The 24,899-nt window shown below is 45.2% G+C and overlaps 1 protein-coding gene and 1 long non-coding RNA gene across 2 annotated transcripts; both read right to left on the bottom strand.

Annotated features, from left to right (window-relative positions):
• Positions 1–13,020: 13,020 nt before the first annotated feature.
• Tlcd2 (TLC domain containing 2) lies at positions 13,021–14,696 on the bottom strand. Its single transcript, XM_015500927.2, is given in 5 exon segments — positions 13,021–13,386; positions 13,891–13,922; positions 13,925–14,109; positions 14,323–14,390; positions 14,392–14,696. Coding segments are annotated over 5 exon segments (765 nt in total). The 5' UTR covers positions 14,506–14,696.
• Positions 14,697–16,006: 1,310 nt separating this feature from the next.
• On the bottom strand, positions 16,007–21,266 carry LOC107155205. Its single transcript, XR_001505157.2, has 2 exons — positions 20,520–21,266; positions 16,007–18,508 (listed from the first exon to the last, which is right to left on the bottom strand). It is a non-coding gene; the product is annotated as an uncharacterized LOC107155205 (long non-coding RNA).
• Between the last annotated feature and the right edge of the window lie 3,633 nt (positions 21,267–24,899).

Below are 24,899 nucleotides of genomic sequence, written 5' to 3'. Positions count from 1 at the left end.
TAGAAAATACCAGTGGTGCATGCAGGTAATCCCAGAGGCTGAGACAGGAGAAGGATCACAAGTTCAAGGCCAGTCTGAGTGACTTAGCAAGACCCTGTTTCAAAACAAAAACTAAAACGGCTGGGGATATATCTTAGTGATAGAGTACACCTAAGTTCAATCCCAATACCATTTTTAAATGGTATTTTTTAAATGGGATGTTATTTTGCATGGAAATTACATGATCACATTTGCATTTTACCATTCATAGATGAGCTGCCATGGAGAGAATACTGTGAGGCCAATTACAGCTGATTAGCCCAGGATGGGGCAACAAAGTTGGAAAGGAATGGATAGATGTGAAAGTCATTCTGAACTTGGTGATTAGTTGCATGTGTATGTAGGAAGTGGGAGGTGGATAGTTTAACTTGAGGAGGATTCCTGTTTTCCTGACTCACACTGGCACTGCTATGCATAGGCTAGGAGAATACTGGAAAGTATAGATTTAAGAGGAAGGATTCTGATCAGGACCCCCGGGATGTCAGAAGGAAACCAACTCATCATCTATAGGTCATCTGTTCATTCTTGGGCTGTATATACTTGGGTGACCTTTCTCTACATCCATCACCTCTGGTTTGCCTCCCCTGGACGATTCCTACTTTCCCAATTTCCCATCTTACTCCAGACTCCCTGAGGAACTCACTACTATGTATCTTCCTATGTGCTTGGTATATAGTAGGTACTTTATAAATATTTGTTGAAAGGAAAAAAAGGAAAAGTAAAAGGTGCTACAGATACTTGAAACCACAGAATAAAATGGCATATCTTCCTTAGATCACAATATTGACAATTTCACTTGAAATTTTGTTAAATTTTTAAAAATCAAATATTGCTTTTTTTTTTTTTTTTTTGTACCAGGGATTGAATCCAGGGGGCTCTTAGCCACTGAGACACGTCCCCAGCATTTAAAAAAAAATATTTTACTTAGAGAAGGATCACAAGTTCAAGGCCAGTCTGAGTGATTTAGCAAGACCTTGTCTCAAAACAAAAACTACTTCCAGTAGTAGATCACTTAGAGACAGGGTCTTGCTGAGTTGCTTAAGATCTCACTAAGTTGGGCTGGGGTTGTGGCTCAGCGGTAGAGAGCTGGCTTAGCATGCGTGAGGCACTGGGTTCGATCCTCAGCACCACATAAAAATAAAATAAAGAATATTAAAAAAAAAAAAGATCTCACTAAGTTGCTGAGGCTGGCTTTGAACTCTCAATCCTGCCTCAGCCTCCCAAGCCACTAGGATTATATGCATGAACCATTGCACCCCACAAGGATTGCAATTTCATTGAAACTTTATTTCAAATATTATTTTTATGTTAAAACAGATAATGATAGATTTTGAAGGGGAATGTAAAGGTCATATGATTTTTTAGGAGTCCATATATGCCAGGTGCAGATCCTATCTCAAAACTAAAAATCAAAAGGACTGTGAATGGGGCTGGGGTTGTAGCTCAGAGGTAGAGTGCTGCCTTGCACATGTGTGTCACCGGGTTCTATCCTTAGCACCATATAAAAATAAAGATATTGTGTCCATCTACAGCTAAAAAAATAAAAATAAAGGGCTAGGGATGTAGCTCAGTGGTAAACTGCCTCAGGGTTCAAGCCCCAGTTACAAAAAAGAAAAAAAAAAAAGAGTTGATATATGTCAAGAAAATGCTGCTACAGCTGCCTTAGACTGTGTCCATTTCCCTCCTCAATCTCCCCAGGACCCTAGTTCCCTATTCATAATTCCTATATTCTTCTAGTCTTGCAGAGCAATGCCATTGACTCATTGTGGAAGGCAGGAACATTTGGATTCTGCAAACAGAAATGGGGAAGAAAGGGCAGGAGCTTGAGGAAAATGGTGTTTGGACAAGCTGCTAAGGGGAGCTGATGAATAAGTAGGTGGCACTGTTGGTCTGAATCAAGCATTTGTGACATACCAGTTGTGCAAGCTTCTCTGTCTTCCTTTTGCAATGCCCTGACTTGGGATGTGATGCAGGGACAGTCCCCATGCAACTCTCTCAACCTCTAGGATTAACAATTTTCACTAGTCAACGAGATGAGGAAGTTCACTCAAGGGCATGGGCAGGCAGACCAGATAGAGGGGGACAAAGTTTAACCCTAAGAAATTATTTACTATTTCTGGAATGTCAGAAGCTGTCCCAGGGTCTGTTTTTTTGGTTGGCAGTGGAGTCCCTTCTAGGGACTCTTAACAACCTACTTCACTAATTACCTCCGATTCTTCTGCTCCTAAAGCCACACAGCTGATATCCTTATTGCTGCAGAAAAAAAACCTCCTTCAGTCTGAGACCTGGACTTCTGTGTCTAGGTCCTACAGAAGGTGAGGCCAGTGAAGTCTTGGCTTCTGCTAGATCAGAGGCAGGTACTGCTCTGCAATACCAAGTTAAGTGCTGTTCACGTCTGCAGAAGAAAACTGAAGTGAACCTCTGCCCTGCATAGTTACTGTATTCTTCAAAAGTGCAGAAATCAATAGTGGGTAAAGTCTGGCTTTCAAACTGAAATATTCTGACCTATAAATACTACTTTAGAGGCAATTTATGTGACTCGATTAATCTTCAGTTGTTAGCTGGCTCTTACCTTTCCATCTTGAAGTTTTTCCACTTCTCAGACTTTCTATAAAGAAAGAGCCAATCTGGTATATAAGAAGTAGCCCTGAACTAAATCAGAGACCTGGATTCTAATTCTGTCTGTGCTGCAAACTGTGTGGGTATGCTTGGATAAGTTGCTGCACTTCTCCAGGCTTCAGTTCCTTTAGTTCCTCCAGACTAAGTAATCGTTGTTTTTTTTTTTTTTTTTTGTACTGAGGATTAAACCTAGGACCTTGTACACACTAGGCAGGCACTCTACAACTGAGCTACATACGCAGGGCTCTCGTGTGTGTGTGTGTGTGTGTGTGTGTGTGTGTGTGAACTAGGGATTGAACCCAGTAGCCCTCTATCACTGAGACACATCCCCAGCTCTTTCTATTTTTTACTGTGAGACAGGTCTTGCTAAATAGCTTAAGCTGGCCCCAAATTTGTAATCATCCTGACTCAGACTTCCAAGTAGTAGATTACAGGCATATGTCACTATACCTGGCTCCCAGACATTTTTAAATTTTATTTTGAGACAGAGCCTCACTAAATTATCCAGAGTTGTCCTTGAATTACCATCCACCTTGCCTCAACCCTCAGGGTCACTGGAATTTCAGGCATGTGCCACTGTATCCAACTAAGTTTTTGTTTTGTTTTTTGCTGAATTGAGCCTCTCTTTTCCAGGGTCCCAACTGAACCGATTATTATTCCTTGATACTCATCATTGTTCTCTTTTCCACACTCCAGATGATTCTACTCTTAATGACTCATATATAATTCCAATTCAACTTGATCTAAATACTCAAATGATGCTAGAAATCGCTCTCCATCTTTTGAGTCCTTTTTTTTCTGTGTTGCTTCATTGCTCAGGAAAGCTCTTTTACATCCTGGATTAGCAAGATCAGAACATATAGAGCACATCTTAGCTGAAAGCCCTAGTAGAAGTTAAGGTACTGAGGCTCAATGTCTTTCCTGTGTCATAAACTTAATTTAGCAAAAGGGGATATGATATTCTGTTTGAGCAGGCTTAGATCATATGCCCACTGTGAAGAACAGTGAGAGAGGGGTTGTTTTCAAAAGAAAATTCCTATACTGTTAGCAGACAAAAATAGAGATGTTGGGGCTGGGTTTGTAGCTTAGTGATAGAGAATGTCCTCAGCATGGGGAAGGCCCTGGATTTGATCCCCAGCATTGAAAGAGATAGAGTGGGGGGGTAGGGGTGTCGGCCACAGATGGTACAAGACCTTGTGTCCAGGTCTTTCTTGGCACTAGGTAAGTAGGCAAACCTGAAAAAATTGCTCAATCTCTCTGAACCCTTTTTCTTTTCTTTCATATAAAACTGATGGATGAATCTAACATATAGGATTAAATTGGATAATGTATAAAGAGTACCTTCCATGTAGTGGGAGCACAATGAAGGTTTAGCCATGGGTGCTATGACTTAATTAATCATCCTAAAGAAACATTTCATCTCAACAGGTAGTCTTCTTTTTACAGTAACTTCTCTTTCATGGTCTCTTACAGAATGAGGGTTCCTAACTTGCAGTCTGACAAATGTGGATTTTATACATGATAAAGTGTTGACAATTAATTTACGAAGATTTCAGTTTAATTTTCTTGTAAAAGCAGGATTAATCTGGCTAAACAATTCTTTGGATTTTTACCCCTGTGCTGATTTTGTACTAGGAATTGAACCCAGGGATGCTTTACCACTGAACTACAACCCCTTTTATTTCTTATTTTAATACAGGGTCTCACTAACTTGATAAAGGCCTTGCTAAGTTGCTGATGCTGGCCTCCAGCTTGTAATCCTCCTGCCTCAGCCTTGTGCTAGGCACTAACGCACCTGGCATGAATTTGCAATTTGACTGTAGAAGAACTTGGAATATTTTAGGGCTTTGTAGTTCAAAAAGAATGTTAGCTGAAGTCACAGTGGTGAAAAAGTTTACTTAAACACTATGCTAGTGCACCATCACATTCCTTAAGAAGTATTAAGGCTAAGTACATAAATTCATGTCCATTAATAAAATGTCTCATGTACACTGTAAACAATGTAATAGGAATGAAAATAATTTATCAGGCTAGCCCATAAAAGCTACAAACACTAAATCAAATATATAATTTTTTATTTTTTAGTTGTTGATAGAACTTTATTTTTGTTTATTTATATGTGGTGCTGCAAATCTAACCCAGTGCCTTGCACATGCTAGGCAAGCATTCTACCATTGAGCCACAAACCCAGGCACCTTTATTTAATTAATTAATTTATTTTTATTTGGTGCTGAGTATCAAACCCAGTGCCTCACACGTGCTAGGTAAGTGCTCTGCCACTGAGCTACAACTTCAGCCCTAGAACGTATAATCTTAATTCAAGTTTCTAATTTATGCCTGATATTAGCCGAACACAACAAATATATGTGTGTATACATATACGTGTATTTTTATCATAAGCAACAAAAAAATTGTCATTGTTGACTCAGTCAATGCAACAAGCTAAAGACATAGTTCTTGCCTTCAAGGGACTTAACAATATTGTTAAAGAGAGCAAAAAATTAATAGTGCAGTGTGCACCACAAAGCACCATATAAGTCAAATAAGTTCTGTGGGGAGCCAATCTGAATGATTCGCGCCTTCCATCATGAAGCAAGAGGCTTTGACTGGTCACTACATTTTGTAGTGACCTGGACTGTGGTCCCGGACCAGGAAGTTGAGGGCGTGTCTTCAGATGTAGGCGTGTCACCCATGGAGTTGAGCTATACTCACCTATTCCTCTGTAATACTACCCCTTTGCCCTGTTTGGGATAGACTGTTCCAAGGAAACGCCCTTTGTGTATCCCCTTCTCTTGCTCTGCCTTTGGGTGTGGCCTTCCTAGTTGTCAATCAACCTGCTGACAGACATCATGAAGCTAGACTCAATCCCCTGAAACCTGGCTCCTTGGCTCATTCTTGATTGGCTTCTCCTCAATAAAAGGGTTCAGCAAGTGCTTTCTCTCACTCTCTCTTTCTGTGGACCCTTGAGATCAGAGGAGTCATCACAGGACCCCAAAGAAAAAGGTATCTCTGTCTCTTGTGTGATTATTTTGTGCAGCCCAATTCACCTGAAGTGACCCAAGTGTTTTAGTCGTGAGGAACGCGACAAAGTTCTCTAGATCTAGGAACCACTAGTAAAAATGTCTCTCTTCCTCTCTTTCTCTCTATATATCTCATTGGTAAGTGTTTGTGTATAAATACATATGACATTTGTAAAAAATGCATTATGTAAAAGCACATAGCAGCCAGTTGCAGTGGCACACGCCTATAATCCCAGCGCTTCAGGAGGCTGAGGCAGGAGGATCTCAAGTTCAAAGCCACTCTCAGCAAAAGCAAGGCACTAAGCAACTCAGTGAGACCCTGTCTCTAAATAAAATACAAAATAGGGCTGGGGATGTGGCTCAGTGGATGAGTGCCCCTGAGTTCCATCCCTGGTACCCTCCTGCAAAAGCATATAGCACATATATAATAGATATACTCAAATTTGTAACTGAATCAACTTTACACTCTCATCAAAATGCAGTTCTACCAACCCTCTATTCAGAGATCCACTTTCTAGCTTGGTTTAGAAAAGCAGCTTCTGTCATCTACTAAAGAATTAATGAGGAAGTAATCTTGAAGACCACTTCACCTGGTTGTGGTTAGATCCAGCAAGCACCACCTTGGTGATTAGACTCATGCCAAATAAAGCATCTGCCAATCTCTGCTTTCTTTTCTTCCTTTCTTTTTTAGTGATCTACTTTTTTTTTAATCTTTCTTTCTTACATTTTTTCTTTTTAATGTGGTGCTGGGGATTGAATCTGGGCTTTGTTTATGCCAGGCAAGTGCTCTACCACTGAGTATATCCCCAGCCCCACCTCTACGTTTTTGAGCTTCCATTTTTCTAGGGTTCTGATTTTTTGATTCTTCTTTGAGTCACATCATCTTTTTTTTTTTTTAATTTTTTATTGTGGGTTGTTCAAAACATTACAAATTTCTTGACATATCATATTCCACACTTTGATTCAAGTGGGTTATGAACTCCCACCTTCACCCCATACACAGATTGCAGAATCACATCAGTTACACATCCATTGATTTACATATTGCCATACTAGTGTCTGTTGTGCTCCGCTGCCTTTCCCATCCTCCACCTTCCCCCCTCCCCACCTCTCCCCTCCCCTCCCCTCCTCTCTCTCTACCCCCTCCACTGTATAACCCTGAGGGTCTCCTTCCATTACCATGCAATTTCCCTTCTATCTCCCTTTCCCTCCCACCTCTCATCCCTGTTGAGTCACATCATCTTTACTGGATCCACACTATGTTGTTTCACTCCTGCTTTCGCAATTTTTTTTTTCTTTTTTTTGTGGTACTGGGAATTAAACCCAGGACTTGTGCATGCGAGGCAAGCACTCTACCAACTGACCTATACCCCCAGCCCTGCTTACTCAGTGATAATCACAATTCAGTCCTGTCTTTCTGAAATTTCACTGGGCCATAATGATAGACATTTGTGTATGATCCCAAACTCTTCAGATGTCCACTAACCCCAGCTAACTTCATCCTTCCAAAGGGGTTTTACTAGGTAACCCACAACAAAAACAGCCTTATTTCCCTAGTGGTCAAGTTTCTGGGCACCCCTCACAGGTACTATCAATTTCTACTCAGCGGGTACTCACTTGAACCATGAATTTATGATAGTGGCAAAAGATAAGGTGTGTGACTTCAGATGAATTAATATTGACTTCAACACCCTCCTCACATGGGTTTTTCAGATTTCTTTTTCTTTGAAAATTCAAGACAGAAAACATTTTTTGTTAAACAAGGTATTCAATTAAGATAGCAAATTGAGGGTTTTTTGTTTGTTTGTTTTGTGTGCAGTTTGTTGGTTTTTTTTTTTTTTTTTTTTGGCACTGGGGATCTAACCTAGGAACACTCAACCACTGAGCCACATCCCCAGACTTTTTTTTTTTTATATTTTATTTGGAGTCAGGGTCTCACTGAGTTGCTTAGGGCCTCACTAAATTGTTGAGGCTGGCTTTGAACTCTCAATCCTCCTGCCTCAGTCTCTGGAGCCACTAGGATTGCTGGTGTGCACCACCACATCCAGCTGCAAATTGAGTGTTTTTTTTTTTAATATTTTTAGTTGTACTACACAATATTTTTATTTCTTTATTTCATACATGCGAGGCAAGCACTCTTATCACTAGGCAAGAACTATAACCCCAGCCGCCACAAATTGAATTTTGAAGATACTATTTTTTAAATTTTTCTGTACAAGGAATTGAACCTAGAGCCTCTTGCTTGCTACCACTCTACCACTGAACTACTGAGCCACATTCTGAGTCCTATTTATTTTATTTTGGGACAGGGGCTTGCTAAATTGCAGTTTGACTTTGAATTTGTGGTCCTCCTGCCTCAGCCTCCAGAGTTGCTGGAATTATAAGCAAGTAATACTGTGCCTGGTTTGAAGATACTTCATTAAGGACAAACTCTTTAACAAAATTCGACTTTGTCCAGGTGTGGTTGTGAGCATCTGTGGTCTCAGCTACTCAGTAGGAGGATGGCTTGAGTCCTGAAGATCCAGGCCAGCCTGGGCAGCATAGGGAGATACTGCTTTAAATAAACAAACAGGGGCTGGGATTGTGGCTCAGTGGTAGAACACTTGCCTCTGATGTTCGAGGCCCTGGATTCTATCCTCATCACCGCATTACAAATAAATAAATAAAAAATAAAGGTATTGTAAAACAAACATTGTTTCTCTCTCTCTCTTTTTAAAATCCATCCATTAATTAATTAATTTTGTGGTGCTGGGGATTGAACCCAGGGCCTTGTGCATGCAAGGCAAGCACTTTACCAACTGAGCTATATCCCCAACCCTTAAATAAATTATTTTTAAAAAATATATACTTTTTTTTAGTTGTTGATAGACCTTTATTTTATTTATTTATGTGTGGTGCTGAGAATTGAATCCAGTGCCTCACACATGCCAGGCAAGTGTGCTACCGCTGAGCCCCAGCCCCAGCCCCCACAAATTTTTAAAAAATTATAAAATAAATGAAGAAAGAAAAAAAGAAATAATGAAGACCTGGAAATCAATTTAAAAAGTGAGATCTCTGTCACAAAGTCCTAAAACACTGAAGCTCAATGGGGAAAAATAACAAATAGGAGCTCAGGCACTGGGTTCAATCCCCAGCACCACACACACACACACACACACACACACACACACACACACACAAATGTAGAGACCGAGGAGAAACTCACAGTTGGAACTAGATAAACACAGGCAGAAAATAAGAGCAGAGGATTTCCATGTAATAAGACTAGACTCTGAGAGGCACAAGTATAGAAGTGAAGATAGAGAAATAGGGGCTGGGGCTGCCGGGGCTCAGCGGTAGTGCACTTGCCTGGCTTGTGTGAGGCACTGGATTCAATTCTCAGCACCGCACATAAATAAATAAAATAAAGGTCTATCAACAACCAAAACAAATATTAATTTTATTTATTTATTTATTTATTTATTTTTGTGGTACTGGGTGTTGAACCCAGGGCTTCACACATACTAGGCAAATGATCTAACCCTGCTTGTTTAGCAGTATTTAAAAAAAAAAAAAGATCTTGAATTTTGCTTTTGTTCATGTATCTTCTCTGTGGATAATAGAAAGTGTTATTTCTTTCTTCCATTGTTTAGTAAAATAGTAACCTTAATCTGCTCTACATTTATCATACATACTTTAAAAAAATTTTTTTTTTTGGTACTGGGGATTGAACTCAGGGGCACTGTGCCCCTGAGCCACATCCCCAGTTCTTTTTATTTATTTATTTTTAAATACCTACCCCTTTTTATTTTGAGATAGGATCTTGTTAACTTGCCAGAGTTGGCCTCAAATTTCTGATCCTTCTTTTTTTAAAATTTTTTTAGTTGTTGATGAACTTATATATATAAATATGTGGTGCTGAGAATCGAATCCAGTGCCCCACATGTGCTAGGCAAGTGCTCTACCACTGATCTACAATCCCAGCCCCAAATTTCTGATCCTTCTACCTCAGTCTCCCAAACTGCTGGAATTACAGACATGTGAGACCGCACTCAGTGCGCTCTCTCTCTTCATTTCTGTGTTCTTCCTTTCATTCCTTCCAATATTTATTTGTTCTGTTCTTTCCCCTTTCTCCTCTCTGAGAATCTCCTGGTCAGCCCTTTTGCTTATTCTTCTGTCTCAGTGTACATCTCTGATTCTGTCTTGTCCTTCTCTTCCTGCCACTCTCTGCCTGTCAGTCACTGTCAGCCTGTGGTTTGCACTATAGTTGTTTGTCCTTTGTCTTTCTGCCTGCCTCCAGTTCAACATATTTCCTGCTCCTCTCTTCTGTCAGTGAGTCTTTCCACTGACTGCCGTCTCTGCCTTCTGCCCTTCTGCCTCCCAGCTCCCCTGACTAATCCCCTCTCTATTTCCAAGTCTCTCCTCCCAATGCTAATCTCTGGATCTGCCACTATCACCTCCATCTCTCCAGAGTCTATTTGTTCTCCTTATCACTCACTCTCACTATTTTTCTGTCTAGACTGGCTGTGCCTTTTACACTTGGAGTTCCTTTCTATCAGCCTTTATTTTATTCTATTCAAATTTCTCTTGTCTTCTTTGTTTGTGGCTAGTTGTGATTTGGGTTCTTCTCAGCCTCTGTAATAACATCTTTTTCTATATTTCTGCTAAGGCGTCTCTCTTGCTTACTCTCAATCTTTCTTTGCTTCTGCCTTCCCTGTGCCTCCTTCTATCCATCCCTATCTCTGTCATCCTCTTTGTCTTTCCTTTAGCTTCTTAACGAACTTTTTTTTTTTGGCAGGGGTGGCCCCTTCCCACTGACAAAATTTGATCATATGTGTTTGCTGGGGATTGAACTCAGGAGCACTTGACCACTGGGCCACATCCCCAGCCTTATTTTGTATTTTATTTAGAGACTGTGTCTCACTGAGTTGCCTAGTGCATTGCTTTTTTTCTGAGGCTGGCTTTGAACTCCTGATCCTCCTGTCTCAGCCTCCAGAGCTGCTGGGATTATAGGTGTGTACCACCATACCCTGCTTGTTTATCAGTACTTAAAAAAAAAAATCTTGGGGCTGCGGTTGTGGCTCAGTGGTAGAACACTCACGTCTCATGTGCAAGGCCCTGAGTTCCATCCTCAACACCGCATTATAAATAAAAAATAAAGGTATTATGTCCAACTACAACTAAAAAAAATAAATTAAAAAAAATTTCGTCTTTTGCTTTTTTTTTTTTTGAGAGAGAGAGAGAGAGAGAGAATTTTTTAAATATTTATTTATTTTTTTTTAGTTCTGGGCGGACACAACATCTTTGTTTGTATGTGGTGCTGAGGATCGAACCTAGGCGAGCACGCTACCGCTTGAGCCACATCCCCAGCCCCATGTCTTTTGCTTTTGTTCATGTATCTTCTCTGTGGATGATAGATAGTATTATTTCTTTCTTCCATTGCTTAGTAAATTAGTAACCCAGGGCTGAGATTGTAGCTCAGTGGTAGAGTGCTTGCCTTGCACTCATGAGGTCCTGGGTTCAATCCTCAGCACCACATAAAAATAAATAAATAAAAATAAAAAGGTATTGTATCCACCTACTACTAAAATTTTTTTTAAAAAATAAAATAAAATAATAACCTTAATCTGCTCTACATTTATCATACCTTCTTTTTTTTTTTTTTTTTTTTTTTTTTTGTACTCGGGATTGAACCCAAGGGCATACTCCTGAGCCACATCCCCAGTTCATTTTATTTATTTATTAATATTTATTTTTTAGTTGTAGTTGGACACAATACCTTTATTTTATTTATTTATTTTTATATGGTGCTGAGGATCAAACCCAGGGCCTCACACGTGCTAGGCAAGTGCTGTACCGATGAGCCACAACCTCAGCCCCCAGTATTTTTTGTCTTATATTTTGAGACAGAGTCTGCTAAGTTGCTTAGGGCCTCGGTAAATTGTTGAGGCTGATCTCAAGCTTGCAATCCTCCTGCCTCAGCTCCTGAGTCACTGGGATTATGAGCCTGTTCCACTGCTCTTGGCTCAATGTGAATGTTTTGACTGAGAAAGGAGGTGTCTTGTGTCATAGAAAACATATAGCAGGAATATCAGGGAAGGAAGGAAGGAGAGCTCTCAAATGAGATCCAGAAGAGGTCCAGCTATTCTTTTATCCATTTGCAGCCAAGTGGGAACCTCTATCACCTGTTCTGCCCCTGCCCTCATTCTTTCATGAGACCCTGGCCCTGGGAAAGTCCTACAGTAAACACTCAGGTTGGTTAATTGAGTTCCATCTATGGCTCTGGGCTTCAGTGCTATCTTAAGACAGACCTAGCCCATCCCCATTCCTCTAAGAATGTACATTTTCTTTGAAAGATCAGAAGATACAAAATAATTAAAAAGGTTGAACATAGTAGGACTAGGTTAAGCACAAACTCAATACCTGTAGTATGGCTTTGAGAACCAAAAGCATCAGCAGTAATTGCAGTGGCCTGAGTTATTCTGTCACTTGGCAACTGTAATACCCATTCCTACTGGCAATATCATCTCTTGTGCCCCCTTCCCACTAACAAAATTTGATCACATGAGGTCTCTCTTTCCTCTGGTCCTACCCCCTTCATACCAGATCTTTCTGATTCTAGTGGGACCTCACTTTCCCTCATCTGTCCCTATGCTAGAGTAAAGAGTTTCTGTTTCTATTGGCAATTTCTTCCAGCTTCATGCCTTTTGCCACCTTGTATTGATAGCTCTGGTTGTTCTCTTCAGTTCTTTTTCTGGAAAGGGTGGTCATCTGATGATGGAATTCAGTGAACAAGGAGCCCACATTCCCAGCCAGTCACCAACATCAGCATTTCTTCCTGGATCTTAAAAGGGGGGGGTAGGTAGCCAGGTGCAGTGATACATGCCTGTAGTCCCAGTGACTTGGAAGGCTGAGGCAGGAGAATCACAATTCAAAGTCACCCTCAGCAACTTAGCAAGGCCCTAAACATTTTAGTGAAATCCTATCTCAAAATAAGAATTAAAAAGGGCTAGGATGGGCTGGGGATATAGCTCAGTTGGTAGAGAGATTGCCTTGTATGCGCAGGCCCTGGTTCAATCCCAGCACCAAAAAAGGGGGGGGGGCTGGGAATGTGACTCAGTGGTTAAGCACCCAATACAAAACAAAAAAGGGGCACTAGGGGGAGGTTAGTTAGCTGGAAGAGGACCTGAGATACTGTAGTCCAGTCCTTATCCCCATGGAGAACTGTTCAGTAAAGATCACCATCTCCTTATCCTGGCCCCATCTCCTGTCTAGGGCTGGTAGAGGAGGAGCCTGCCACTTTCTGTAGACTTTTAGACTGAGAATGGAATTGTCCCTGGTGACAGGCTCAACATCACATGTTCTAGTCCACCTGGTTTTCTTCAACCCAAGGAAGGGTGGGGCCAAGACCACAGTGATGACTGATCTGGATTCCAACACACAGTGTAATACTTGCAGCAACACAATGACCAGTCCAGTTCCACCAAGGATGACCAGAGCAAGAGGCACCTGACATTGCTGCCAGAGCAACCACAGACTCATCTACCATAGGAATATCAGGTGGAAGAGGGCCACTGGTCACACTGAAGGCTAGGAAGAGGATTTGGTGAGAGAGCAGCAGCAGTTTCTGTAGGTGCAAGCAGGCAGAGTTCAGCTTCAACAGCAGAGACACCACTAAGAAGCCCATGTAGTAATGAGACAGAACAATGGTGCTGAGGCAGCGCATTATCTGGGAGCAGAAGTCTAGGTCAGAGGACCTTCCATGACCTGCACCCATCATGTCCCAATCTCCCAGTCCCTATACAAGGGACTCTAGAGCATTTTGTGAAAGTTCCCCCAAACCTGACCTTTATGCTTTCCTTTGTCATGGGGACTGAACTACCTTGGCTCAGGGGCTGTCTAATCTTGGGGCTTCAGCATCTGTAGAGTACCCCCAACTTCCATTCCTGGGCTTTTGTGCCCCATCCCTACACCCTATATCAGAAATCTCCATATTCATAGTTTCTGTGATCAGCTGGACACCTTGGAGGGATCCAAGCTTCTTGGGCAGTGTGCAAATTCCAAACTGTAGCCAGTGGTCAATCCCTCCTCCAATTCATCCTAGGATTGGAATGATCAACCCCAGCTAGGGTCAAAGAATTTGTGTGAAGTCAGAGGAAAAAAACTAAAGAGAGGTTCAGAACCCAGGTTGGGCAGGTCTCTCTTCTTGTCTGGACTCTCAGAGTCCTCCCACCAAATGGTGACAAAGAAGGTCCTAGGCCTGACCAAGGTCTGGTTCCACAGCATGTAAGCTCCATTGGCCAGGAAGTAACCTATGGAGGTGGGAGAAGGGGACCTGAAATTCCCACTCGAAATTTGCCCTTCACTGGCCCAGTCTTCCTTGCAGATCCACTGACATTGACCCCAGCAGCAGGACTCAGGGCCGGTGGCCATGAATCCAGTTGGCGGTCGTCTGAGAGAAATGGGGGAGCCAAGGCCAGACTATCTGAGACCCCGACCCATTCTCAGATTGGGTACTGCCCTCCCACCCATTCATGTTCCCACTCCAGTCTCAGACTTTGAAGCAGTCTCCACTCAGTTCTGAAGGTACTCTCCGGGTCTTCTAGCCTCAGCTTTCCCTGCTCATCCTCATTCCTGTGCCTCTCGAATCCCTGGGGCCCCGCACCGGAGCAGCACCCCGGTCCCGGTCCCGGTCCCGGTCCCGGTGAGCAGGCTGTGCATCAGCGAGACTACAGATGTACCGCCACTTCCAGCGGTTCTGTGCAGCAGATCCCGGCATGGGCAGCAACTGCAGCCCCCAGAAGGCGGCAAAGGAGGCTCCAGTCAGGAGAAATCCCGAAGGCGCCATGGCTCCCTGGGTCAACTAGATCCGGAGGGGTTCCTGTGGCCCCTGTGCCCTCCTGCAGGACGCCGCCAAGACACCCCGCGGGATGGGTGGTCTGGCTTCCTGACAGGGCCAGGATGCGGGGCTCCCTTGCTGGCCCCGCCCTCCGCATCTGCTATAACTTTCCTCGGCTTGTCCACGCCCCGATTCCTCCGCCTGGCGCTGATTGGAGCAGCCGTGGGGCCACCGCCCTAGGAGCCACGGCAACGGATCGCGTCCTGCATCAGCCTGGGGAGAGCGATTTGGGGTCTTCTGGGTACTAAGCAGGGCAACCGAGTTCAGAGAGACTGCCAGGATGTAAATAGCGGGTTTTTTTTTTTTTTTTTCAACTCCTCGTGTCCTGAATCCCTCCAAGTTTCAGAAATGGGTTCCTAATTTTACCTCACACTCCCGAGGGCCCCGCCCCACTAACTCTCACCTTCTCTTCCCTGTTGCCTCATCTTTCACCTACTGTTACCCCTCCCCACGCACCCCTCACAGACATGAAGGTAAGGCAAGTGCAACCCAGCACTAGGGCCCAACGCGGTCCCCAGTACGGACTCATCTTTCCCTCCAGGTGTTAGTTGTGGGAATGCTACTCCTCAATTCCTTGGAGCCACCCTTCTGCTTCCCAAGGTTTCCAGAACTTTGACACATCCCAGCACTTGTTAATTACAGGAGTCCTGCCCCCTTACATAGCTTCCGAAAAGGAACAACAGCCCCCATTTTGGAGAAGTAACCCACTGGGGACCCTAGCCTCTTTTTATTTTTCCCCCATTTTTTTTTTTTTTTTTTAGGAAGGCGGGGTGGAAAAGGGAAGCCTCACCAAGGCAGTCATGAGAACTACTTCCTTTCTCAAGGCTTGGTATCTTTTGGATAGGCAGGAGAATCTCTTCCAATCAGAGGACAAGGGAAGGTAACAGGTTCATGTCAGGTTGGGGCAGAATGAAAATAAAAAGTGGTGTTTTCAGCAGCAGGATTGTTAGGATCCTAGAACCCCGTGTGTGTTACTGGGAATTGAACCCAGAGCCTCACAAGCAACAGGCAAGGGGCTGTAAGACTGAGCTACATGCCCAGTCCAGAAGTCTTAAGAAGAAAACCCTTCCCAATCCCTCAGCTCTTGGAGAGCGACAGTTTTTTTTTTTTTTGTTTGTTTTACTATTTTTCCTTCCTACTCCTCTCCACACCTTTTTAGCTGGCTGAGAGCCAGCAAGTCAGAAAGCTGCTTTCTGTATGCTGAGAGCCAGTCCTGAAAAGTTAAGTTCACAGGGTTGCAGGAGACCCTGGGTTTGAGGGTCTTCATTCAAAAAAGAATGAAGTTCATAAACCAATAGGTGCCCCATCCAAATATTTTCACCTGGGAACATCTCCTCCTTCTTCTACACCATCTTATCCAAAGGTTTAAAAAAATCAGTGATTTTTTTACATTTTTTTTATTATACGGAAGCAATATACAATGTAGAAAATTTGGAAATTACAGAAAAACCAAAGATGAAAATTACATTTATTCCAACATTCAAGTTAACCATTATTAACATCTGAGTATATCTTCAGTCTGTTTTCTATATACACAAGCATACACCCATTACAACAAAATTGTGTGTGGGTGTGTGTGTGTGGTACTGGGCATCAAATCCAGAGCCTTGTGCACACTAGGCAAATGTTCTACCACTGAGCTACATCCCCACCCCTACAACCATATTTTAACAACAAAATTGGTTTTAAAATGAAACTGTCACATACACTATTTTTGTAACCTCTTTAATATTCAAAGAGCATTTTTCTTTCCAGTCAAAATGTTCTTGTACATGACTTTTAATGGTTGCACAGTACTCCACCATCTGGACAGATATACAATAATTTACTTAAGAAATCCCCTATTGCAAATTTTCATTACAGCAGAAAAGGAATGAATTCCCAAACAGTTGCTTTCCATTTTTCTTTAGGCCTGGAATGAACGAACATTTTATAACTAAATCTTTAATTATTTTCTTAAGAGAGTCCCAAATGTCGAGTTACTGGTTTAAAAGACATAAAACTTTTTAGGGTGTTTAATACATATTATCAAACTTCCATCCAGAAAGACTATACCAATTTATACTCCCACATGCAATGTATAAGAGTTCTTTGGCCAATATTGCATCTTATTTATTATGCTAAGGGGAAAATGCTTTCAGTGATTTTTTCCCTCCTTAATTATTATTATAAAACCATTTTTTTTCATGATCTTATACATTTGAATTCCTTTTATGAATTTCCTGTGTATGTCCTTTCACAGCTGCCTCATGCTCCTTGAGGCTGCTTATATAAAAATCACAGGCTGGGAAAGAGCTGGAAGAAGGCAGGTGAAACCATGGGACTGAAGAACAATGGTGAGTGAAGTAGGAGATGGCTGGAAGCTTGTCCTTGGTGGAGGCTGGCTGTTCTCCCTCCTCCTGGGGAACTCCAGTCCTTGATGGGCCCCACTGCTGGCTGCCCAGATCCAGCCCTGTGCTCTCCAGGTCTGGTCATTCACTGGTCTTCTGCCTGCCTCTGTGTTTTCAGGCTGCCCTTCCTCACCTCTGCTCTGTGATGGGTGAACATGGCAGAGCTATATGCTCAGAGCTGGATGGACACACTGTGGCCAGTGAAGTGAGGAGGGGAAGAAAGGGTGGAAGCAATGTCCAGGGACAGAGCAATCTTTGTTGCAGCCTCTGAGTAGACTCAGTCTACCCACCCTCCTTTACCACAGTCCTACACATCCTGCCCCTCCGTTAAGGCTACAGAGGAGCTGGGTTCAATGATCTTCTCTCCCCTGTGACTTTCAGTTTCTCATAAATGGAGATTAGGATCGAGCCCCCCTGCACATCTCCTCTCACCAAACAGATCAAACAGCTTCTTGTAACCCCAGAACTACCGCTTGGGTAGTTCTGTCAGGGAGACTGGTCCAAGGCTGAATCACACCAGAACCCCAGCCCAAGCCCACAAGTGAGAATGAACGAGGAGCTAGAGGTGGTGGGTTTACACTGTCTGACATCCAAAAGGGGGTCACATCCCACAACCCATCTTCCCCGGTTGTACAAGCTGGAGCTTAGTGTCAGTCACTACCCTGGAACGCAAAGTGAGAGAAGCAGCAGTAGAACCCCATTGGCTGTTGGGTGGCAGGGGAAGCCTTAGGTCAAGCTTGCATGGTGGGAAGTCAATATAAAGACTGAACTCTTACTAAGCCCCTCGATCTACCTCCCCACCCCCCAACACCTGGGATTGTAATCAGGAATGGGGGAGGGAGAATTTATGTGAAAAGCTGTTTTGTTCCCACCCACAGGGGAAGGAGAGCCCAGGCTGAGTCAGCACAGGTGGGTTTCTAATGCCCTCCTACATACTCATCTGTGGGATTCCCCATCTCCAGGTGGAGAAACAGGTGTCCCAAAGAGGTAAGTATCCCTAAATCTAGAATCTAGGCCAGTCTAAGAAAACACAGGGAAAAGAGCAGAGGGATGACTTATAGAGGTCAGAGTTTTACTATCACCTTTCCCTAAAGAGTAAACTCACTTTTGGAAAGGCCAGTAGGGAAGATTGGGAGATAAGGAAAGTAGGTGAAGGAGGAAATCTGGGTCCAGGTGTACAGAGTTTCCTTCTCTCCATTTCTTCCCATTGCCACACAAAGACCAACTAACCTTGGAGAGTTTGAGCCACCTATTTCCCAATTCAGCCAGCATCTCTATCTAAAGCTGCTCCTTTGCTGGGACAATCTGGGTGAAGGTTCTCTGAGTAGGGTTTTCTTTCCTCCCCAAAGCTATTATCACCCCTGCAGTTAAGATCTTCCCAGCCCCAGTTCTGTCACCTTCCAGATGATAGAGAAAGCAGATCCTTCTCCTCTTCCTCCTTGAAGCCAGGGGCAGAGGGCAACAGTTCTTCAACTGGCAGCTTTAGCTGGGTCAGGACATAAAGCTTGCCACTGAAGAACTACTGCGGCTCAGCCAGGTGAGGATGTGGGAGGCACAAGCTCCTATAAGGAAAGGGAAGAAAAATGGGAAAGCTCTAAGCAGGGCTGTGTCACAGGGACACCATCCCACTGGCCATCAAAACCCAGCTCCAGCAGACCTTCAGCCTTCTAATGAGGGGGTTCATGGCTGGGACCTGGGACTGAAGGAGCTCTAAACTTCAGTGACAGATAGCTACAAAGAGACTTCCTTTGCTCCTCTTTACAGACCAGAGCTACAGAAACTCTTAGCAATCCACTGGGCACTTCAGCCTCTCCAGCATTCAGAGAGGGCAGGGCCTAGGACCCAGGACACACCCCATCAGTCACTCAGATACCAGGTGAGAAGTTGTACCTCAGGTCCAGAAATGTGAGTTCAGTGATCAACCCAACTGACTTATTCCTAGAGAATTCAGCTGGAAGAGAGTTTGGGGGGCCTAGACTGGGGAAGAGTGAGGAAGGGAAGAGATCTAGTGTTTGGAAGAAGGTCAGCAGAGGCTCCCAGACTGTAAGGGAGAGGACAGTGGACCTAAGCCTGGAGGGGAGGGAAGTATGGGCAGGGTGGCTGGGCAGCTTCCTCAGGACTCTCAGATGCCAGGCATTCCGCTTGCACATTCCGGGTACATCTGGTATGAATTCCAGGCTGTCTGCCGGCCCCTCCATGTCTGAACTTTGTTCCAAGTTCCAAGCCCCGCCCCCACAGTTCCAACGCATGAATCAGCAGGAAAAGCCGGGCCCTGCAGCATGGCCCAGGGAGGGGGCTGGGGGCGTGGCAGGTTGAGGACTGTGAGCTGGGGAGGGCGGGTCTGCAGTGACACTCTGTCCAAGGGCATGGCCCATGCCAGACTGAGAGGCCAAGGCGATTTTGCTTTGGGATTTCTATACTAAGAGAGTGGAAAGATTAGGGTGGGGGTTTTCAAATTCCAAAAACCTCTTGAGAGGCATGAACTTTATGGTATCTTCCTTCTCTTAGGTGACCATCCAACTCTGTCCAACTCCTCTGTATGAAATGGCTCTGTTCTGCCCACAGAATTCAGGGCTGCTGAGAGTCTGTGCCAAGCAGGTGCCCTTGGCTTCAGGGAGGGGTGGGCCCAGGGCACTGACCCTCTGACCAGCTGCTCCATCAACCCTCTGGCACTCAGACAGCTTCTAGCCCAGTCTGACAGCCAGGATGACAGGCCAAATGAGTTGGAGGCTGGAACTAAGGCCAGAGGGAGGTGGGGGCGATAGCCTACTCAGAGGCCATGGGGAGGGGCCAAGAGTTGGCCGGGAGGTGGGGAGAGAGGGAGCCCAGTGATGACTAACCCAGGCGCCCCACCCAGCTAGCCGGCTTCCCAGGCGGTCAGGGCCAGGCCTGGGCTAGGGGCCTCACACCCGGACAGCCTGGGGGGAGGTGCAAAGGTGACCTTCTCTCCGCCCAAGACAGGCAGTTGGGGCTGGGGGGGTTAGAGTTTCCAGGCCCTCCTCCTGCCCGTCTCCCTCCCACCCTCCGCCCAACCGCGTGAAACCCTAACCTTTGGGTTGCATAAGGCCCCCGCACCGTCGCCGCCCCCTACTCTTCTCCCCTCCCCCCTTACATAACATCCCCCGGAGGGAATGAGAGGAGGGACCGGCCCGCCCAGCGACCCCTTCCCTGCCAGGGAACTGAACTGGCCCTGACCCAGTGAGCGCCGGTAGAAGCAAAGCACCTCCCCGCTACTCGCTAGTCCAGATACTCCCCATGCTAGACGGTCGACTCCGGATCCTCAGATCAGAGGGCGCCTGGCTTAGTCGACCCCGGCCCTCTAGCCCCTCATCTTGCCCGCAGCTACTCCCCCAGACCTTCCGCCACGGCTCTTGTCTCGGACTCTTTCTTTAAACCTCATGACACACTATTCCACCCAGTTCAGGTCCATCTCCCCTCGAGCGCCGCTGCCTCCGCCACCCCCTCTTCCCTCCCCCGGAAGGGCAGGGTGTGGCCGCCAGGACCCCACTTTACCCCATTACCCCGTTACCACTACTCCCCCCCCATGTAACCGGGTCCCCAGATCACACCCACCTGGTGCTGGGTGTGGGGGTTGCTGAGGGTTAGGGAGCAAATCACTGCGTCCGCTCCCCACGGCCGGCGGCGCTGTCTCTTCCCAGCGCCCAGCACACACCGGCTCCAGTCTCCGATCAGCTGGCAGCGTCGTGACGCACAAGTTGCGATTGCACCGCCCAGGGCCAATCACCGCCCACTGCTGGGCAACGTGACCACACCCACGCGGGGGCGCCCTCACTTCTTCCCTGGTCCCACCCCTCCAGGCGTCTCGGTTCTGATTGGCAAGAAGGCCACCCCTTTGCCTAGCAGTGTTGCGTTAAGCCACGCCCACAAGCTCACAAACTGACCAATAGATGAGAAGGCGTGGCCTAGCCCTCCACCCAAACGACTGGCTTGAAAGAGTGCTACGTCAAACCAGAGTCTGAAGAGAAGAAGGAAGTAAAGGCGTGTGTGTTTGCACGGCATACTGGTTAGTGTAGTTTTCGGCCTGACACTCTCGTTCCCAGAATGCAGCGGGCTCTGTGAGTTGGCATTTTTAAACAGCTCTCTGAATCCATCCCGGGGAAATCCTTAAAGGGCTACAGCCCCATCTTTCTGGAGCCGTGAGTGCTTCTTTTAGACAAACCCAAATCTGATTCGCTGGCCTCCGCCGGAAGCTATAACTCTCTAAAGAAAGGTGAAATAGGCGATGCAGCAGGAGTGGGCAAAAATGAAGCTGGAAATCAGCCCCTGAGGCAGCAGACTATTCCGTTGGGATACCTCTTGAGGGCTTTTGGGGGAGAGAGGGTAGCCCACCTTGTCCAGCCCCAGCTTTCACTGGAGAGACTAGTCGACTCCTCCTGGGGAAACCTTTCTAACCAGCTCAGCTTTATCTGGTAGATGTCTTGTTCCTGTCACAGAAGAGTTCTAGGGCCTCTCAAGGGACAGCTTCCTAATAAAAGGAAGAGAGCACAGTCCTCAGTTTAGAGGAAAGGCTTCAGAAATTAGGGGGTGGGCGGTGCCAAAGTGCAAGTGACCAGAAATCCCACTCTTTGATTAACATCCATTCTGTCCGGCCCTCCAAAGCTCTCCTTAGACTCCGGCCTCTTAGGGAAGAGATTTCAAAGGTGGAGACCAATGAAGAGGCTGCTCCTTCCCTAGAGACCAATCAGAGTCTACAGGGCGGGGGATGGGCACAAACTGAAATGAACCCAATGACTTGGCAAAAGCTGCTGAATTGCTTATTTAAAGGGACAAGCTTGCGACACACTCCGTCTCATCACTTGCTCACCCCCAACACCCTCACCAAAAGGGAACGTGTCCGTAAGGATCCATCACTTAAAAGATCCAAATTGAGGGTACCGGTAACAGATAAAGTTGGAGCATAAGATAGCTTCTTCTGTGTTAAATACAGACTTCATCAGGTGATTGCCATGGTTCCTTGGAGCTCCAGAATTCTGTGTTCAGAACATTATGCCTTTAAGGAGACATCCTGCCTTCCGCCCCAGTAACAGCTGATTGTTGGAAAGTGTGACCTCAGGGGACGAATCAGCTGTTACCACATCCTCCTCCTTGCATGCCCTCCTCCATCACTACTCCTCCAGAGGAGGGGAAAATAGGAAGTGGAACCCAAAATATGGGGGCCAACTGTATGATACTTGCTCTTTCCCATCACTGCAAGATTGTCACTCCAACCCAGCTCCTTAGAGGTTGTGAGTTTGGAACTAGAGGTATTTCCTGTTAGCATAGTCATCTCAGACCCGCCCTCTCCAGTCTACTGAGGAGGCCACTATTGGGGAAGCCCAGAATGGTGGACAGCTGGGTGTGTGGGCCCTTGAGGAGGGTACTGGGGACAGTACAGTGAAGCTGCAATCTAAGCTTCACTGCGGAAAGCAAACCTTAGGGTCAGAACCCAGTTTCCCATGCCAGCTGCCCTCTACTCCCTGCTCAGTTTCCTGGCTTTGCCATATACTCAGAAACTTCTAATTATTCTCGGGTGCCAGCTGGCCTCTGGGCTGGCTGGTTCATCATTTTCTTTAAGTGGTACCCTGCCCCCATCCGCCCTCCCAGAATGTGGAGCTGTCCTGGGACTGCAGTTTGAATTTGCTGGTCTGAGAAGCTAGGGCTTTGGCTGGGAAGTCCTGCAGAAAGACCTAGGTAAATATTTCACCTTGCTGGCTGAGGATGCTGGCATATGCCTGTAATCCCAGCAGTTTGAAGGCTGAAGCAGGAGGATTGCAAGTTCAGAGCCATTTTCAGAAACTTAGCAAGGCCCTAAGCAACTTGGCAAGACCCTGTCTCAAAATAAAAATTAAAAAGGGAATGCAGTTCAGTGATTAAGCACTCCTGGGTTCAACCTTGGAACAAAACAAACAAACAAAAATGTGTATGTATTTTGCCCCAACCCTAAGCTGGTAGTCAGGGTCACTCCAGGACAAGCTTAATGCGAAGTCCCAGGACTGACTTGGCAAGGTTGGGAGAAATTGAGCAGGGCCCTGGCCAAGCTTGGAAGAAAGAGAAGTTTCATTAGCTGCCCCATTCTCCATTATCCTTAGCATAGAAATCCCATCCCCTTTCTCCACAAGGTCCTTGGGGTACCCTTTTCCATTTTGTTTTGCTCCCTAACCTTTCACCCAAAGCAGGCTTTGAGTTTAGAATTTCTCAACCTAAACATTCTTGACATTTTGAGCCAGGTAATTTATTGTTGGGGGAGGGGCTGTCCTGTGCATTGTAGGATGATTAGTACCATCCCTGACCTCTACCTCAGATGCCAGTAGCAACCCCCCAGTTATGACAATCAAAAGTGTCTCCGGATTTTACCAGATGGCCCCTGGGGACCAAAATATTACTGTTGAGAACTACTGAGTTAGGAAAACTTGGGTTCAAATTCTAGCTGTAAGCTTATAGAAGATACTTTCCTCAACTACAAAATGGGGTGAATAATAAATTCATGTTTTTTTTGTAGGGATTTAAATATATTGTTTGAAAACAGGACAGTACCTGGCCCACTGGCCCACAGCTGGTACATTAAATGTTAACTTCCTTTACTTTTCTCCCTGCCAGATCAGTGAGAGCTGACCTCACTCAGCATGGGCGGACTTCCAGGACAGCTGCAGCTTCCCTCCCTAGCTATCCAAGATATGACCTCCTGGAAACCCAATATTGAGGTTGGCAAAGGAGATTGACTAATTTGGTCCCAGATTCTCTAAAGCCCAAAGGTGCTTGAGTTGAGAGTCAGGGAGAGAACTTGTAGGGTGAGGGAGAGGGAAATTTGGGAGTAAAACTATTATCACTATTATTATTAATTCTTATTATTTTGTAGTGCTGGGAATAAAACCACTGAACGATATCCCTTATTAATATTATTAGTGCTGGGAATCAAACTCAGGGTCTCGTACGTATATCCTAGGCATGCACTATAGCCCCTCACCCTAGAGCATTATTTTTCAAGATATGCCTTGAAGATTGCTGCTACCTGGGTGCTTGTTAAAAATTCAGATTCCCAGGTCTCACCCTTTCCAGTCTACTGAATTAAAAGTAAGCCCTATCAATAAAAAAAAGAATTAAAATAAAAAAGTACACCCTATTAAAAACCACTTCTTGTTGGGTACAATGGCACATGCCTGTAATCACAGTGGCTTGGAGGCTGAGGCAGGAGGATCGTGATTTCAAAGCCAGCCTCGGCAATTTAGCAAGGCCCCCTAAGCAACTTAGTGAGACTCTGTCTCTAAATAAAATACAAAAAAAGGGCTGGGGATGTGGCTTAGTGCTTAAGCACCCCCTGGGTTCAATCCCTGGTACCAAAAAACAAAACACAAAAAAACACTTATCTTGGGTCTGGAGATATAGCACTGTGGTATAGCATTTATTCTAGCTGTCATGCAAGAAGTCCTGGGTTCAATCTCCAGAGCTTCAAAAAGAAGAAAAACAATTCCCTTCTCTAGGGCTCAGGTCAAGGAAGCTCAGAAATCTTAGGAGAACCAAGGCCAGGCATTGCAAGGACATTTCAGTTCTAGGCAGGGAAAGAACTTCAAGAAGTAAAGATAGGTACACTCAAGGTCACTACTGTAGTTCAAGCCAACACCACTAGAGGGCAGGGCAAACACAGACTTTCAGAAAGAAAAAGTAGTGCCCTGCTTTGTCTAAGTAAATGGAAACTAGAGCAAAGACCAGATGGACCAAGTTTTATTGGTACTAAGAAGGGGGCACTACCTCCTGACCATCAAAATGGGTCCTCTTCTGGGTTCCGTCTCCAGAACCAAGCAATAATAAGAAGAAGAATAAGAAACCCCATGTCACCTCCCCCCAAATACTATGGGCACTAGGGGTGTACCACAGGTAGAATGCTTGCCTAGCATGTGCAAAGTCCTGGATTCAATTCCCAGCACCACTGAAAAAAGTGGGGGGGGGGGAGGAAAT

Source organism: Marmota marmota, unplaced genomic scaffold, assembly GCF_001458135.2.
Source record: "Marmota marmota marmota unplaced genomic scaffold, marMar, whole genome shotgun sequence".
Taxonomy (NCBI): Eukaryota; Metazoa; Chordata; class Mammalia; order Rodentia; family Sciuridae; genus Marmota; species Marmota marmota.
This window is presented reverse-complemented; position numbering and strand designations above follow the sequence as displayed.